General features: G+C 44.6%; 1 protein-coding gene across 1 annotated transcript in view; it reads right to left on the reverse strand.

Moving 5' to 3' along the window:
• Sntg2 (syntrophin gamma 2) overlaps positions 1 to 19029 on the reverse strand; it is a 207359-nt gene that overhangs the window by 86625 nt on the left and 101705 nt on the right. Inside the window, exons 8-9 of the mRNA XM_005360658.2 lie at positions 13086 to 13177; positions 4104 to 4231 (exon numbers count right to left, since the gene is read on the reverse strand). Of these exons, the coding sequence (XP_005360715.1) occupies positions 4104 to 4231; positions 13086 to 13177 (220 nt within the window). The remainder of the gene's footprint in view (positions 1 to 4103; positions 4232 to 13085; positions 13178 to 19029) is intronic.

Genomic DNA, 19029 nt, shown 5'->3' on the forward strand with positions numbered 1-19029 from the left:
CTCCCACGGTGCCCTTGTGGTCTGGGCTCAGGTTCCTTTCAGCCACCGATCAGAGCAGTGTGACCCCCTTCCAGGAATCTTTCCAGCCTTTCATCAGTGTCCTCAGAGACCCAGAGGAAGATACTCCAGTCTATGAACCCAGCACCAGGTTTGCAGTGCAAAATCCTTCACACTAGCCCCAGAGAACTCAGTTCTGGTGCAGTCCATCCTATCCAGGATAAAGGAAGATGCAAGCCCCTTAGAACACTCACATCCATCAACTGTGGCTTCAGCTGCAGATGCAGTCTGAACAGTTGATTTAATCACGCAAGATAAATCAGTGAAGTCGAAACGCAGGTCATTTTAACAAGGCAATGAGTGGGGAAAAGCAAGAAATCGGAAAGAGTAAATAAATCATGGTGAGCTGATAGATCATGATGGAAGTTCCAGATGGAGAGGGAAGAAGCAACAAGCAGAAAACAATGTCTGGCGATCTCGTGAGTCTAGAGAGATCTGGATCCAGAAAGCTTGAGATAGCCCCAGAGTAATCAATTCAAAGTAGCAGAGTCTAGAGAGATCTGGATCCAGAAAGCTTGAGATAGCCCCAGAGTAATCAATTCAAAGTAGCAGAGCCAGTCATATTAATCCAATTCTCAAGAGAGAGAATTCTGAAGCAGCAAAAGAGAACAAAGTATCATCTATAAGGGAACAGCCTTCGGATTCTTGGCCAAAGTCTCAGGAGGAACCACACCCTTCAGGTGGAGCTGGAATGCTACATTTACAGTATTAGAAGAAAGAAAAAAACAAGCGGGAATACAATGCCTGACAAGGCTGTCCTTTGGACTAAAGGCTGAAGGAGTTATCACCATGGTGATCACGGCAGTGCTCAAAGGATTCGCCAATCTGTTAGAAACAAAATGCTAAACAATGCACAGAAATGTATGAACACGAACTGGAAAGCTTATCAGCTTTGCCCCGTGGTTGATGGCATGTAACAGCACGTGGCTGTGATTGAAGAAGAGGCTCGAGACAAGAGCAGGAATGCCCACCTCTGCTTTCTCCTGTACAGGGTGTGTCTATCACTCTGCTGCCAACCTCCACTGACACCAAGCTCCATCTTCTCCATTCTCTCCAGGTAAGCTAGACACAGGTGACTTTTCAGGGAACTCCCAGGCTTTTGATGCTGGCTGGGATTTCTGAGGCCTCTAGCATCACAGACTGAACAGCTACCAGGTCCTAGGTCTCTCTAGTGTTTAGGCAGGCACTGGACTACCCTGTCCCCAGTATGTAAGCCAACCTAATAAATTCCATTTATCATACATACACACATATACACACTATACTCAAGATCCTCATGCTCTATAGTATAGTATATTTTTTTACTATAGTAACAGTAAAAATGTCAGCATGTGAGCCTATAGGGGCACTGTGGATCACCACCCCTACCTTCTACAAAGCTATCTATAGACAGACTTGTCTCAGTTCATAGAGAAGAAGAACTGAAAATAATATTTGTGGGTATGTGTTTGTATGGTGTGTACAAACATGTGTGAGTATTTGTGTGCATATATTTCTCCCCCAAACAAACAAGAACAATAAAAACAGATAAGGCATAAATAAAGGCAACCAAAAGTATAATAAAGCTATATGGTGATTCTTTGAAAAGATAAAATTGATAAAAATGTAGAAAGATTAAAAAAAGAGAAATTGCAAATCAGAAATGAACAAGAAGATATTGGAAATAGCCTATAGTAACACAAGGGATCATATGTGGCAATTGTGAACAATTTATACTAATTATTTGGATAATATAGAATATTAAGATAATCTAGAAGATAAGTTCCAAGAAACACACACATGACTAAGACTGAATCATAGTGAGAGAAAACTTTAGTGAGCCAAATTAAGAGTTTTGATTCTCATCAAAGAAAATGTGGGGACCTGGTGGCATCACTGAGTTCTATAAAACCTTCAAAAAAGGAACGCCAGTACTTCTCAAACTCTTCCAAAGAATCGGAGAAGACAGAACACATCTAAGGTAATTCCAAAAGGCTAACATTACCCTTTGTCTGACCCCAAAGCCAGAAAGACACTACAAGAAAACACTAGTATAAGGAACACATGCACATTGACAAAAACATTCGACAGGACAATTAAATGATCATTCATGTAGCCAACTGGAATTAGTCCATGGGATGAAAGGATTATTAAGTACACACAATAGACATGACACATCATGCCAAGAGAATAAAGTAAAAGTCGCATGACCATTTCAATGGGTACAGAAGAAACATTTGACAAAATTTGATATCATCTCATACTAAAAAGCATTCTCAAAAAATTCGGGATGGATTATATCTCAACAAAACCAAGGAGTGTAAAAGACCACAGCACACATCATACTCTGATGAAATGGTGAATACTTCCTCTGTAACTGGGAACAAGAGAGGATGTCTATTCTCACCACCTCTGTTTGGCACAGCACTGGAAACACTACACAGGAAGTAGGCAAGAAAAGGGGAAACCTACACATCTGTACAGGAAAGGAAGAAATGGGATTGAGCTAATCTACAGAAAACACCAAAAGACTACACACACACACACACACAAAACACATGCACACAGCCATTCAAATAGACACGTGGGCTCACGACAGCTAGAAGATGCAAAATTAACACGCAAAATCTGAACGCTGGGAACAAACTATACAAAAACGAATTATAGAAATAATCCCTTTGCAAAATAATAAAACAGGAGTAAGTTTAAGGAAGTTTAGGGTCTGATCACTAAAACCTATAAAGCATTGATGAAGAAAATTAAAGGTAGATGTAGTTACACTGACTTTTCATGGATTATGAATGTTATAATTATACTGGCCTGCCCTGTCACCTGGGTATCCTGTCCCTTTAAGAGACAAACTCTGCCCACTCCCAATCTCTTCCTTCCTGCCGCTGCTGGTATTCACACCCATTTGCTCCCACACCTTCCCTATAAAGAAATGATTTCTTTTCATTTGAAATGTACATTATACATGTGGATAGTCTAGGGACATGCTCCTGTGAGTGCAGTTCCCTGTGGAAACCAGGATGCTGCTGGATTCCATGAAGCTGGAGTTGTAGGTGGTTATAAAATACAGTGTGGGTCCTAGGGACCAAATGTCAGTCCTCTGGATTAACAGTATAGGTTCTTAACCACTAAGCCATCTCTCCACCCCTAACAATGACAACAAATCTTGAGGTCATTATCCTGATTCAGTTACCACATATTGTGTGTGAAATATCACATTGTCTCCCCATAAATACATAGATCACCATGTATCTATACAAAAGAAGCCTGAGAACACATACATGCTCACAGCACTCATCATACAGTGCAACTTTATACAACACTATGCGCACACCATATGTCAAACAGTTCAGCCACGGACATATTTTAACACAGGGTTCAGTGGACAACAAGATGTTTATGCTGTGCCTTTGCTAACTGAAAAGGGCAGGCAGGTCACCGTTCCCTGCATCTCTCAAAACTCAAGCAAGGAGCTCTGGACTCTCAGCCTACCCAGAAATGTATATGAGGCTTCACGGATACTTCTTGAAACTACATAGTTAACATGACTTCCAAACAAGTAGCATTTATTGAACACACGAGCTGGCCTAACCCTCTTACTTTATTAATGAGGGAAATGAAGATCACGAAGGTTAAATGGCTTTTCAGTATCTATTTGCAATTTAGAAAAAGTATACAATCTTTTATAATTGAACCTATTCTGTTGATACTTAAAGCTGAAGACAGAATTTCTTCTTCTTGGACTATTTCCTAAGCATGGACAATTGCTCTTGCTAGAAGGGAAAATAGCTCCTATTTAAAAAAAAATAAAATAAAATGAAGATCAACCACTCCAATTGCTTTTTCATTCCTTTCCTCTTGGCTTTCAATACCTCCTCAAATGCTGCACTGCAGAGACAAAGCCCGCACTTGCCAACTGTGCTATCAGACACTGAAGCAGTGGATGGAATTGGCAGAATGCGGGGTTTGCCAGACGTTCCCACAGTGATGAGTTCACCGCCTTTCTTTGCAGTGCCAGGTTCAGCGGTTTTTCCCCACTTCTGACATCGGTCACGTACCTGAGTCTTTCTGTTCCAGCTTTATACCTGGAGATCCGCGCCATGGACAAAGGGACGGACAGGGTGTCTAGCCAGCGCTTCTCATACTTTGGTTCATTAGCTACGGGTGAAGAAGGTGATGATGGAGCCTGTGTGAAATAAGCAAGAGTCAGTCGAAACAGGACCAGTCAGAACACCGATCTCTGGAGAGGCTTATAGCTGAGGCACCCATCCCACAACACCCAGATTAGCTCACTTCAACTGAAGAAAGCCTACAAGATCACTTCCCAGAGATTCAGACAGAAAGCAGCACTCGCACTTGAATGCAAAAGCTTTTAAAATAGATTTTAAATAGTGTTTTTGCAAAGAAGGGGAGAAAGCTAAAGAAGAGGGCAGAGAGAACTGTATTTGGAGGAGAAACTCGCAGTCACGATAGAACTTAACTTAAAAAATGTGGAAACTTAGGAGAAAGTAGTTTAAAATGAGCTGAGCTGATGGATGTCAGTGCCCCAGTAATATGGGCACAAATGGAATTGCTTCTACCAGCGTTAAATGAATCCCAGCTACAAGATATATTTCTAGACCAACGTCAGGCATGGTGGGGCTTGCGTTTCTTTGTTAGACATCCAGAGAGATGTGAAGTCACAGCTCTTCTTGAACTGAGAGGCACACAGTCGTTTAATGGGTGACTACAGCTCTTCCCACTTAAGGTTCAGGATTTGGAGGTCCTGACCGCCAGGCCTTTCATCCTCAGACTGCTTTGAAGGGAACTGCGATAAAACTTTGTCTAATGGAATGGTAAGCGTTGGCTCATAAAATGCCTTTGCAACACCAAAAGAATCATGGCATCTGCTACAAAGGGAATAAACAACAAAGTAACCAAATCCCTGGATCTAAAGAGGAAGTCAGACAAACCGCTTAGTTGAGTGTGTTTAGGGCCAGATCTGAGGCTGTGGAGCAGGACTCTCAAGGGTGGAGACACTCCAGTCCAGGGCCTGGACGTGCATGCCTGCCTATTTTAAAGTCACTATGGAGTAGGGGACTTTCTGCCTTCTTGAGACAGTGTTCATTGTGATCAACCTAGCCCACAACACGTGTCAGGTAAGAGAGAAGTGACTTCTCCGTTAGTCTGCTATGTTCAGGTGAAGATCTTCATTGAGAATCATACTGGAACCTGACCAGGAGCCTCACCATATAGGTCTCATTTTGGTGAGGTTCCTTGGTCTAGTTGCCAGGACCTGAGGCTGAAGAGATCTATCCTTGAGGATGTGGAGAGTAAACACTCTGCCAAGAGCAAGGCAGACCGTGAGCTTGCAGAAAACGTCTAATTCCCCTGTTCTGTGCACACATGCGTGTGTTCTCCCATGCGGGATAGGACTTGGGCATGGGAGCCTCATAGACTTAAATGATACTAACATTTTGAAAGCTCACCCTTGGGGACTGCTAACAGTCAGCAATCTCCAAGAACCTGGCGAGGAGAGATGCCAGCAGTGTGTGCACCCTCCAGAAGACCAGACTCTGAATGGCCTCTGGGGCTAGCTAGCTATACTAAGCAGGTGGATGTATACCCCAGCCCATCGCAACTTGCAGATTACTTAGTGACATAAAACACTTTATTAAAAACTTGACAGCCAGAATAAGATACAAATTCACAAATCCCAGACATAGCAGCTGTGACACAATAATTATGAACGAACAATTGGGTTGGCCCCCTTGCATTGTATCCAAAAGGGTCACACAGCAGAGGGGCCCTGCCAGACTTCCTGTTCTGCCTTCTGAATCAGATACCAAGCTCTGATAATTATCCAGGAAATAGGAAGCAGGTTTTGCTGGTGAAAAGAAGGACATGCTAACAAGAATAGTAACTAGTAGAAATGTGCTTTTCTTTAGAGCACACATGGATTAACTAAAATATTTCAGGCTTTGTCTCACCCCAACAATCCAGCAGACTAAACACTATGTTGATGGTTATGATGCTTTAGGCTAAATTCCTACAAGTCTCATGTACAACTGCATCAGGCTGAACCAGCCACCGAGTACTAGGTGAGATGTTACTCTGAACCTGACTCCTTGGTGGCAAAGGCATGTCTTTCATCTTTAGACAGTGGCTTCGACTAGCAGTTGAGAGACACTTATCTACCAGAGGGTGAATGCCAACACCCCAACATCACATCAGAAGATGTGGGAACACAAGGCCTTCTGCAACTGTGACAAGAAAAGAAACAGATAAGGGTCTATGGTGTCACCTCTCTGAATGTCCAGAGAGTCAACTGTACCTCCACTCCAAGCACAGGGGAACCTCAAAGCCATCCAACTTGACAGCGAGCACCTGTGTTTTTCTCTGACCCCTAAGCAGCCTTTTTCCTGAGCGTTTGTTTGAGGATTCTGCTAGATAACAGAGCTTCTGGTTCTCCTGATTTCCCCCTGAAATGTGGCAGGTTATTTATTCTTTGTCACAGAGTCAGCTAAGTCAGAATCTGCACCTGTCCCCTTGCCTTTGAAGTCAGCAGAATAGCACATTGTTTCGCCTCTCTTGTCCTAAAGCAGACCCCTAGAGGGGTGCTTTCCTGTGCCCTGCCTCGCTGTCAGGGCTGACAGTCTTCAACCACCTGGTTCTTGCGGTTTGAAAGCAAGGGCCTTGCTTTATCCAGCTTAATGCTTTTTTAACTGCTCGCTCCTGTCATTTGGGATTTTCTTGTCTGAGAATTATGCTGCGCAGGAAGCCTGGGCTGGCCATTTAGATTTCCAGGTCTATGCCTGACAAATGCAGCCTACTGACTTGAAAACCTCACTGCGCATATAAATCACATAGGTAATTTCTCAAAGACAAGCTCCCAGTCCAGTTTCAATGAAATTTAGTTTACTAATAATGGATGTGACCCTGGACTCTGCTTTCAAGATCCGGGTTACCACGACACTGCAGCTGAGTCTCGCACCACGGAAGGCTGCCTTGGTGTGGGTGCCACTCCAGAGAGCATCCTCTGCTTATCTTAGACCTTGGTGTGTTACAAGAAAAAACTCCCCAACTTCCCGTGTTTCTGAGTTGCATAAGCATCCCTTAGCATAGCACTGACATCATTTTGTAAACAAAATCTAACTCAACTTTCCATTCATTGGAATAAAATGCAGTGCTTGACATTGTTTAAAATAATTTCACCTTGGAGATGGACATCAAGTGATGTTGCCTGAAGTCTGGCTGGTAAAGCCACAATAAGCCAGGGACGTCTAGACCTTGCCAGTAACTCATGTCCTGCCCTGACTTCACCTGAGCACAGTCTGTGACTTCCTGTCATACTCAGACGTTGGTGAAACACACTCGGCAATCACAGGGGAAGCCTCATAATATCTTTGTATAATGTTTATTTCTATGAAATCAATATTATAAAGCACTAGAAAAGTGCCTGAGGATTTGCTGAAGGTCTGGATCGTGAATATTGATGCAATATTCAAATTAAAATTCATTATTCGGTAGAGATTATCAAGAAGGGAGCATGCAAAGTGTCAGTTTTATGCAAGCAAAATGTCCCCAGTTTTGGTGTGGTGTGCGCATGTCTTGTATGATTCTCGTTATAAGGTGCTCCCATATCTTGATGTTGTTTGTAAATAACCATAGAATGGTTTCAGTCCTTAAAGAATGCTTTGATCAATAAATAATCACTAGCCCTAGGACAAGAGTCTGTCTCTAACTGTGTGGACACTTCATGTTCGATTTAAAATAATAATGGCTCCTCAGCAGACAAAACCTGCCTGTGGGTCTCAGATTGCAATTTCTATCTTCTCGAATCCTGCTGGGGCTGCGAGTCCTAGGTAATGTGATTTTAGAGAACAAAACAGCACAAACATAATAAAAAGAGCAATATTTGACCAGAACAGAGAAAAACTGATGACCCAGGGAAGCCCTGATTGAAAGTGAAAGCCGTGTGTACGGTTCGTGCCATCCGCCACAGGGACTGGGGCAACTCTCTCCTCAGAGGGAACTCTTATTTATAAGGACCTGAAAAGTATTTTTAAAAGGCTTCTGTGAGAAGTCGCCACTGCTGCTATATCTTCTTTCTGTGGAAGAGTGCTGGTGACAGTGTCTGAGGTCTGGCAGGGAAACCCACAGCAAGGAACAAAAGAGATGCCTACTGTATTGTTAGCAGTTTGTATCCAGCCTTTGCTTCATGTGTGCACAGCCCACTCTAGCTATTCCGACCTCTAATTTTCTGGGATATAGCATCTGACAAGGAGAGAATAGTGGGTGATATAAAAAAAATTGAGGCGTGTGGACAACCTTGTTCTACTATATTTGAAAATACTTCAAAAACATTTACTGCCAGGGACGGGATGGCTGTCTAGATTCTTGCCCCATCGGTCCTGGCTTTGTATGTGCACTGCCCTGTGGATGCTAGGCTTCCTGCACACCTGACCCTGCACACACCTGTCCTGTTAAACCTTACTCCATCAATGTTGGCCCTTTGCACACCTGACCCTTCCTATGCCTGACTCCTTGGATACCTGGCTCTGCCTACTCTTTGACTATGGTGGGAGGGCAGCCAGGAAGGAGGGGTTCCAGGGCCCAATGGTATCTAGAGTCCCCACATCTGCAGTCTGTGGCCAAAGCTGCAGAGAAACAACACAGAGTGACTGCAAAGGCAAGGTCTTAATGAAGACACAGGGTTGTTTTGCTTTTATGTTCTCAGAAGTATTTAGAGGAGTCTAAATTGTAAACTAGGCAGAAGGAGAACATGCTATGAACGGTGGATTTGCTGCTATCTCCAGCTGCCTCAGTAAATTCTTAGTATGCTCTACTGCAGGAAACTAAGGAGGCACAAAAAAATGCTCAGGGTTTCTTCCCACAGCTGAGAGGGGAGGTGTGTCAGCTGTTTGGTTGCTATGCTAAAACACCCAGGAAAAAGAAGGAGCCATTTCTTTCGGCTGTTTCGGAGCTTATGGTTCAAGGTTGGCTCCACTGCTGAGATGGAAGGCTGTGGTGCTGAGTATCAGTTACTTGCCTCGGAGCTGTGAATAATACCTGGCAGCTTAGAGGAGGGCCGATCGTTTGGTTCACAGTTTGAGAGTACAGATCAGGATGGTGGAGAAAGCATGTAGCAGTTACAGCTTACTATTGGAGCAGCAGGCACATGGCAGCCAGCAGTTACCTGGCTAGAACCCCAGAGACCTGCATCTGCCAGCTATGTAAAAAAGGGTTCCATAACTACCCCAAATAACGGTACTATCTGGGGACCAGGTATTCAACTGAGCATTCAGGGTTATTTCAGATTCAAACCAGAACGTGGGAGAAAGCTGCTGATCTCAGAACATCCTGGAAGCTGAGGATGCAACAGGAAGGGGCCAGGACCAGATAAACCCTTCAAAGTCATGGCTACCACTTTCAACCAGGCACCACCTAGTGGCTTCCACCCCATCCTGATATCATCATATTATGGCTCTGCTGGCGTACTAATCCATTTATCAGGTGATGATCAAATCACCTTTGATTGACTGGATGCAGCATCTGGGGTCATTCCTTTAACATAGAACTGTTTACCTGGGAATATATTTTACATCTATACCATTAAAGGTAACTGATGCCTGCTTCTAATGCGGTGTATAAACTAAGCTTAATTCCTTGCTGTTTCTAGACTGCGCAGGAACTGCCATAAACCCAAGACTACTCCACAGCAGCTCTCCTGGGGCCACCAGCAGAGAGCACTTGCCACAGTGCACATTTCATGACAGAGAAACGACATTCTGAATAATTCTGTTTGTGTAAGCAAGGATATTCACACGTCCCTCTCTGCGGGGTTCTCCTAAGGTGAGCCCCACTTCTTTACCACGTGGGCTCCTGCTCTGAGACATTAGCCCTGAGCAGACTCCTCCCAGCACAGGCCTCTCCCAGGTGGTCACTACCACCAGCCTCCATGAAGGGTTACTTTGCCTGGACCGGCACAGAAAACTGCTTGGCACAGAAGCTGCTCACTCATGCCATGGCAGCTCTGCCAAATACCAGTGCGCGGACTCTAAGCTGTCCTGGATAACAGCCGGCTGCTGAGTTAGCAGTCAGTGCTTCCGGGAACCTCGGCTGCAAGACAGCATGCACAAACCTCCAGGACAGGGCAGGAACCATCCTCCTCCTCTCTTCCTATGCAGGAGTGGGGATACAGGGGAGTTAAAGTCTGATAGCTCCTCCCTGCATTCCTGTGATCAGCAAGTTTGTGATTTTCCCCTTCTGGACAGAGAATAGTGAGTCAAGAAATATAATTTCATTCTGAATTACTATGTCAGATAACCTGCCCCCCCCCCGCCTCCCCCCAGCACATATACATTCTTCACCATCCCAGTACCCATTATTATCTGGGGCAAACCAGCCAGAACAGGAAGCAAACTGGAGAGTGGTATTGAAGGTGATTTTAACAGCTGGAGGAATTGGAATCAATTCAAACATAATTGCACCTGTGTGTTTACAACAGCGATGAGAAACAGGAAGCTCAGGGAGTTGAAGGGAGCTACCCCCACCTCTGGAGGACACTCAAAAACCCAGAGAATGACTGTGGAAGGGTGGCCAGAACGTCCCTTCTGCTCAGCAGATTTATCTGGACATCTGCGCGCTATGCCTCCAAACAAGACGGATTTTGGAAATGATCCTTATTAAAATATGGGCCTTAAATAAAAATTACAGTAATTTTAAATGTGAATTGATGCTGTAGGTTGAATATGAAATGCCCCTATAGGCTTCTACTTCAAATGTCAAGTCCCTAGCCTCTGAGCTATTTATAAAGGATCTGGAGTCTTTAGAGATGGGGTCCCCAGCAAGCTCTTTGAAGGTTACATCCTACAGTCTCTGTTTCTTGATCTTAATCGTGTAAGGAGCCCCTACCACTTGCACGGCTACCACAAACCCCTCTATGCCTTCCCATCAGGATGAGCTAAAATTCCTTGAAACTGTGAGCCAAATAAATCTTCTCTCCTTGAAACTACCTCTCTGAGGTATTTTGTCATAGTACAGGGAAAAGTAACTAATAAAATTTCTTAGACTATCATTATCTATATGACTTTCATGAATAGGTCTGATTTATGGGGAAAAAATACACACATCTTTTATATTTGTTTGAAAACAAATCCAATGTAGGATGAGGAAAGTATTTTTTTTCCAGGAAGGTCTGTAAATATAGATCAAGTATAGTCGTCTCTCAGCACAAATACAATATCGACCTCTGAACTTTAAACTTCAAAAAGAGACTTACAAACAAATAGTCTTCAGGGTGCAGAGCTATAGGAGTGAAAGATGAGCCACATCTAGACTTCAAAGTTTGCCCTGACTTCCCCAGTTTAGGAGGAACTATTTTTTTTAAAGGAAGCAGTTTTTAATAACCAGGTAATGAAGATTGCTGTCAGTATGTAATTTAAGGTAACTACTTGATGTCGGAGATGATGGGTTATTTTCACTGGAGCACTGCAGCCCTCTTTAAGAACGATTCATAGCAGATCTTACATATTTCTTATTTTGAAAACAGAGATTCCCCGCTTTGTCTCAGGGAAGAGGCGTGCCACCACTCCGTCAATCTTGTCATTTTTCTCTCAGCTTTAGCGACTGTGTTATGGCAAATTTTACAACGATAATTATTCACCTCCTGGTTATATTGTCTGGTTGAATGTAATAACCATACCACTGTCAGCCATAGCTCACTTCTTCCCTGCTCTTGTGATCCAGTGTGTCCAGACACGCATCAACCATGGCTTCCCAGATACAGAGAGAGTATGTTCCTTTCTGGGTGTCTTCTCTACCTTCAGGTGCATCTTGCAGGAAGCAGGACTAAGATATGTATCTCAGGTCCTGTGTCACCGAGCAAAGCTTACAAGCCCGGAAGTATAGTCCACAGTGCAAGTGCTCTGTGGACACTCCAGGATTCTCTACTGTGAGCACAGACAAATGGCGCCTCATCATGATGGAAACACAAAACTGACTCTCTGAGCATCCCAGTTTCTCCATTGCTCCTGCATCTAGGGTAACACAAGACATCAGCCCCTAGAGCCATTTGCTTTTCTCTGCTGACTTGTCTCGACTGAACGTCAATATGTTACCCAGACGGACTTCATACTTCCAAGCTCAACAGATACTCTGCCCCTGCTTTCCAAGAAGGGAGACCACAGGTGTGTGTCGTGCCTGAATCAACACTAATTTCTGAAGTCAAGCGAAGACCGGAAAAATGAGGGTGCTGTTTGTCTATGGACCCAAGACCAGGAGATGCGACCTGCGAGCATGCCGCTGATTCTCTGTTAGTTACAGAAACCAAATTCTAAATTACCAAAAGCAATCAAAACCGCTAAAGTGAGAAATTATGGTATTGTGAAATCACACAAACAAACCTGAGCCTTTTCCCCTGAGTTCTCCCTGAACGCCAGGGTGGAAAAGGATCTACTATAAAATACACTTAAAACCAACTGTGGGAAGCTAAGTCTCTGTTTCTCTGTGGCTAATGAGTCCACCTGCGCAGAAGGAGGCTGATCCCAGCACTAGGAGGCAGACCCAGGGTAGCAGACTCTGAGGGCTGAAATCAGTTCTGGGATCTAAGGAATAGATAGGGCAAGTGAGGCATGGGATGGAGCCTCAGGGCAAACATACAGCGCTCGTGCTTCCTTGATGTTTTCTAGGAATTTGGGGATAAATTCTCACTGTTACCCTGTCCTGTGAGTCTTCTGGAAATCTTGAGACCACAACAACTTGAGGTCCCATTGGTAAGGTTGCCCAAAACTCAGAGGTTACTTTCTACCTCAAAATGAAGAAAGGTGTTTACTTTCCTTGCAATTATGAACTACTGGTTTAAGGTGTCTTTGTGGGTATAAGGATAAAGAGCCTATGTGGGAGTAAATTTTAATAGCACTGACTAATTCCTGTTTTCATTGCTTCTTCCAGAATATCTGCATGTGCCTCTGCTGGATCACGGACAGGTTTGCCCTCAACCCAGGGCCCTTGGGATTGAGGTTCCCAAGCTATGAGGTCAGGGGATTGCACGTGCTTACTGTGTGGCTGCAGTGTCCGTTCAGGTGCAGGCCACTGTCAAAGAGAGGCGATGAGGCCCTGCTGCTGTGGTCACTGGATGGCCCTGGGGACCCTGAAACAAAATGAGAGGCGATCATTCCAGATGCAGTGGTCAGCTACATCATACATGACTGACTATATGAATGTAAGATAGGATTGCAGCCAGCAGTCCGTTTCTAGGTTTCTCTCAGGGATGTGGAACTGAAGATGGGAATGACTGTCTGTTCTACTTTATTAGCCAGAGGCCTCCCCTCCTTTCCTAGAACCTGGTTGCCCCATCAATGGCCCTAGTGCCATCATTTGCCCGTCATGTCATTGTGCACTCTTGGGATGCAGAGCAGGGCTGCCTCTCCAAAAGGACCATGTGTCCTTAAGGTTTCTCATCCCACTCCCTTATTAGGGCACATTCCCTCAGAGCTTCTGGTAGTGAATGACACTGAGGTCTCTTGCTGCTGCAGACAGGCAGGATGAGTATGTAGACAGTGCAGGCCAAGAAGGGATAACTCGGCATCAGCCACACCACCTCCACCAACGCCGTCATCATCTATGAAGAACTGAGCTAAAACGCATTTGTGTATTGTTTACAAATGCAATGGATTCACTTGTAAAAAAAAAAATGTGGCACGTGGTGTCATTTGTAACCATCACTGTTAACAGGCTGGGTGACTGATAGATCTTCCTACTGCGTCCTTTGGCAGCTAAATGTCCCACTGTTATGAGAGATGATGTGACTCAGGAAGGTTTTCCTAGGGCTAACACGTAAAGGCTAACCCTCCACACGTCTGACCCAGTCCAGGGAGAGCAGGTGCCCAATAACCTTAACTCTCTTTAAGAACAACCCTGCACCCAGCTTTCACACAAGTTCAGCAATCAAGCGAAGCTAGTAGCTTAATTAAGAATTGTTAAGTGAACCTTGGAGCCATTCCCAAGGCTTCAGGCCATTCACTCAAGGTCCCGAGGGCAACTCTAAGAAAAAGACTGTATTCTGCGACTACTCTCAGTCCTGTTATTTTCTGCACACACAGTAAGTGTGGGCAGGTCATGCATGTCAGTTCTACCGTTTTTGTGGTGATGTCTCATAGAAGCAGATGACTAAGCACCATTGCCCGATGACCAGACACCCAGAGAAACTGAACATCTGACATCACATAGGAAACCCCCCAGAATCCAGGAGCAGAGAGACGGACCTGAGGCTAAGCCTACTGAGCCCTTGGAAAGCAAGCAGAGATGCCGAGGATAGCATAGCGGTGGGCTTATCACTGACTAGCTGAGAATCATGGTGAGGATATAACGCTATCAAGAGAATGAAGCAGGGAAGGACAGGGAGAAGGGAATCGAGAACTGGGTGCCCACTGTCCTGCAAGTCAGTGCTCGATCACGTCATCTCATTCCTAGAACTGAAATGAGCTGTCAGAGCTCCTTGGGGCATCTGGATAAGGGTGCCCAGGGACCAGAAGGCTCTGAGGATAACTGCTCATCTCCTGTCTACCTCTGCATCTCCCAACATGCAAAGACCAGCAAGTCAAGGCCCCCAGCCCACCTACATCATATCTGTTAGGACAAGTACTACAAAGCACTTCACCATAGCCCTACACGTGTTGGGAGACACAAGAACTCTCTGCCTTGATTTGAATGAACCATACTGACGAGTGAGCATCTCCCTGCTCATTTACTACCCCAGATACATACTGTTGTTGCCTAGTGGAATCTAGCCCAGCCTAGGCTTTTGTTCCTTTCTATTACAGAGTGTTGTTTTTGCAAATAGCATATAGCCTGATATAGCCTGTTACTTCTTCTTCTTTTTTCCATGTACACTTTAGGATAGTCCATGCAATGTTTGTCAAAGTCTTTCATTTATTTCTAGAATTAACTTGTCATTATTTGCAATAAAGATGAAAACATTTCTAACTGCCTGTATACCCTCAAAAATCCCCCAGGTAATGCTTGTTGTTCCTCTGAGTGGCACATGATAAATGCCACCATAAGCACATGTCTGAAGAAGAAATGGATAGTAAGCTAAGAAATTTAAGATTGATAGTCTTTTGTAGACATTGGGTTTCTATGAACTAATTTCTCATGACTGTCAGCCTTTCTTCTGTACTTGCAAAGAAAAGTTTGAATAGTTCCTATATTGCTTTGTTTACCACCAGAACATCCATGTTTAAAAGCTGCTCAATGTTAGTAATTGTGCTCTCCCTCCCTCCCTCCCTCCCTCCCTCCCTCCCTCCCTCTCTCTCTCTTTGTGTGTGTGTGTGTGTGTGTGTGTGTGTGTGTGTGTGTGTGTGTGTTGGGGGGAATGTGTTCATTTGTGAGCAAGTGCAAGTGAATGGAGAGCTACATGTACATGTGTGCACATGCATGTGGAAGTCAAAGGACCACTTCATCTGTCATTCCTCAGGTACTATCCACCTTGTATTTTGAATTGGGGTCTTCACTGGCTTAAAGCTTATGAAGTAGACCAGGGAAGCAACTGTGTCTTTCAACACCTGCTGTTTTGATGTGGGTCCTGGAGGATGTTTTTAAGACAAGCACTCTATTGACTAAGCTATTACCTCAACCCAAGCATTAGCAATTATTAATTACATAAAGAGTTGGTCTTTAAAAAAAAAAACAAAAAATATATACAGTCAATACTTATAAGACCCTTTCCGTCAAGGACTGGACTCTAATCTGTTCAAAGTTCTATGGCTACTTTGACTGGACTCAAAGCAGCAGATACACAGAGGGGAAGCATTCTGGAAGATGCTTGACGCTAAACATGGCATTACCATAGGACCCAGGATCCTCTTTTCTAGGTAGAGACTTAACAAAGCTGTCTAAACAAAGCCGGCTGATGAATGTTCACAGCAGCAGAACTCGTAACAGCCTAGAAATAGAAACACGGGTTCACTGGCTAAAGAGTGGATGGAGCGAGGCCCTACAACCATATAAAGCAGAGTTATGCAGCTGTCACAAATTCATGCTACCTCACCAGTGAACTTGGAAAGCATCGTGGCAAGTGGAAGCAACAGCAAGCCAAGGTCACAAACTGAATGACTACATTGATACACATTGCCAGAAAAGGCAAAGACACAGAGGCAGAAAGCAGTGGCTTTTAGTGGCTGGGGGAGGGGAATGGGGACCGAATGCCAGCTTCTGGAGGACCTCTGTTGAGCAGTAGAGCGTCAAGAAATTTAATCAGTGGTGATGGTGTATATCACAGTGAAACACTGCATTAATGTGCAAAGTCTATCTATATAAGAACACCAAGTGTCTGAGAGTCTGAAAAACATGCACACACAGGTCTATTCACTCAATCTCACTGGGTACTTATTTTCCCATTAATATCAATTTAAGAAATGCTGAAACAGACAATTTTTTTTTTTTACTGGTGATATATTTTTATACACCGGCAATCATCTCTGTGGGACAGATGTGGCTTCAGAAAAACAAGCACCCCAAAAGAATCTACTCAGGCAGAAACAATTTTACCCCAGTGATGTGGATTCACCAGAGGTCATTTCACGTGGATTCATGTAATGATTATGGCCCCTGTGTTTAAATTTTTATAGATACTAGGATTTAACTGTTTTATAAAAAAACCAAATACAAGGAGAATGGGCATTTATACAATTAATGGAGAACTCGGCATTTATCTCTGGAGCTCTGCCTTGCCCCTGAGCAATGGGGCTCATCAGAGTTCAGGGTGGATCTAGCCACAATGGCTGAGCTCTGCACTGGGGTTCCTAGACAACCAAAAGCTACAGGCAAAACTGTCAGATTCCAGTCAAGCATGTAAATGCAGTTACTTGAAGGTTCCTGGGTTTTAAGAGCTCTTTTGAGGGAAATGCCAGCTTCAGAGCTGTGGTGACCCTTTCTTTCCAAGAAACAGATGTTGAAATCCTTGTAACCGTCGGTTCTACAGCTCCTATCATCCCAGTGTTGGGAGCTACCAAACACCGTCTCTCTTTTCCCAGAAACGTTACTGACCTCTGATGGAAGGTGGGGATAGCTGTGTAAGTGTCCTATTGTCTGCCATTCCTGCCAGGCTATACCCATCCCCCCCCCCACCTTTGAATCTCACTGCAAAGGCTGAGACTCACGATGCACAGTTAGGCTTACGCAGGAGGTGACAGACATTCACCTAGAGGAAAGGTAGGCTGCTCTACACAAGGCTCTACTTATGTAAGAATAAGATAGAAACACGAGTTTAGCATTACCACCAACCTCCTATATCCTGGGGAACAGGGCTGGGGTTGAGCACAGACTCCATTTTACAGAGTGTTAAAAGCACCCATCCCTTCCAATTAGGAAATTTCTACCATTCTTATATGGTTCGGATACATGGCTTCAAAGGCCATGTACTGAAAGGCATGGTCTCAGGGTCAACTGGCAATGAACTGAAATCTCCAACCACGATCAGACAAAGTAGAACCCCTCCATAGGGCTAGTCTCCCCAGTGTTTTATCATAGCCATAGGGCACTGAGAAGCATATGCCTCTTCTTTAACTGCCCCACCCCACCCAGAATTCCAGAGAGGGCAGACATTTTCTTTCCTTGATGACCCATGTGTCCCTACATCCATAGCTCATTCTTGTACTCCACTCTGCTGACCACACCTTCCACTTCACACCCTGTTACAGAACCTCGGTCTCCAGTCAATGGGCCACGTTTCCCGACTCAGCTTTTCCAACTACCAAGACCTGCTCTTGACCTCACTCTGAGTTGGGAGAATTGGTCAAGAAGAGAAAATGTTGAAATGTATTATTTATTACTCTCTCCTCATTTTCTATATCTGTCTTCTTTTATCAACCTACTGTGTTCTTGTTCCCTTTCTGTGTATGTGTCTCTCTCTTCCCCTCATTTAACATCGTTATTTCTTCCATTTCAAACCTCCCTGGTACACTGCTAGAATACTGAGTCCTCATGCCCTTCCCACACCATCTAAGCGACTTGTAGAAGAGCACTCATGCTGACGTGTGATAACACAGGGAAGCTGGAGTCCACTGGTATCTCTGAGTGATTGATCACAGCAGCACCACATCCCTGTCTCTGTGCCCATGGGAGCATTCTTAGCATCCCTTGTGAATTCCACAAAGACAACCGCCACTTCCTTCTCGTCTTTGACCTGGTTTTGATATCGACTTTTCTTACGCTGGGATCTTCCCACCTACACATGAAACTCTTCCATGTCATCCTTGGCTTCTCAAGAACTTGTCACCTACTGCTCTCCCTCCATTTCACAGGGATGTGGTCCCAGGAACACAGGGCAGGTAGCCACTTTGATCTAGGTGTCTGCACATAGGGTACCAATTACTCTCAGGTAACCATTCTTATCTACGTGTCTGCGTGTCTGCACATAGGGTGCCAAAGAGTGAATATCATGATCACTCCCTGTGGACTCTTGGACATGGGAGGCTCAAAGGTCCCAGAGAGAAGAGGATAGAAGGAAGGTCTAAATCTAATGGCTCTTACGACAGAGCATGAAATGGATGCATGGTCAGAGTCTACAGCTGAGCAGGTCTCAGCACCCAGCAGCACCCAGGCCACTTCCACAGTAAATAAGGGAGACACTAACAACAGGGTTACAATGATGGGTGAGGAGGAGGGTGAGCATGCAGGACAGAGCAGGGAGAAGGAGCCATTCTTTCCTGCAGGAAGAGGATGGCGAAAAGCGTCAGTCAGGACAGCAAAGGAAGGCAGGCTCCTGTGGCTGTCCGCTCTTCCTGTACTACAGAAAGTTAGCTCTATGGAGGCTGAGCCCTGCATTGCAGACTTTTACTAGAAGACAGCTTCCAGGAGAGGGCCCACTGATATCCAAAATTAGGGCAGGACCTTCTGTTAAATGTGACGGCTCTGGAGAGTACGTTCAAGACACAAACAACGGGCAGTGAAGTGCTTTCCTAGGCTGGATATTTGGCGCAGTCTGGCTGGGTCAAGTACAGC

Source organism: Microtus ochrogaster, linkage group LG3 (genome assembly GCF_000317375.1).
Source record: "Microtus ochrogaster isolate Prairie Vole_2 linkage group LG3, MicOch1.0, whole genome shotgun sequence".
NCBI classification, from domain to species: Eukaryota; Metazoa; Chordata; class Mammalia; order Rodentia; family Cricetidae; genus Microtus; species Microtus ochrogaster.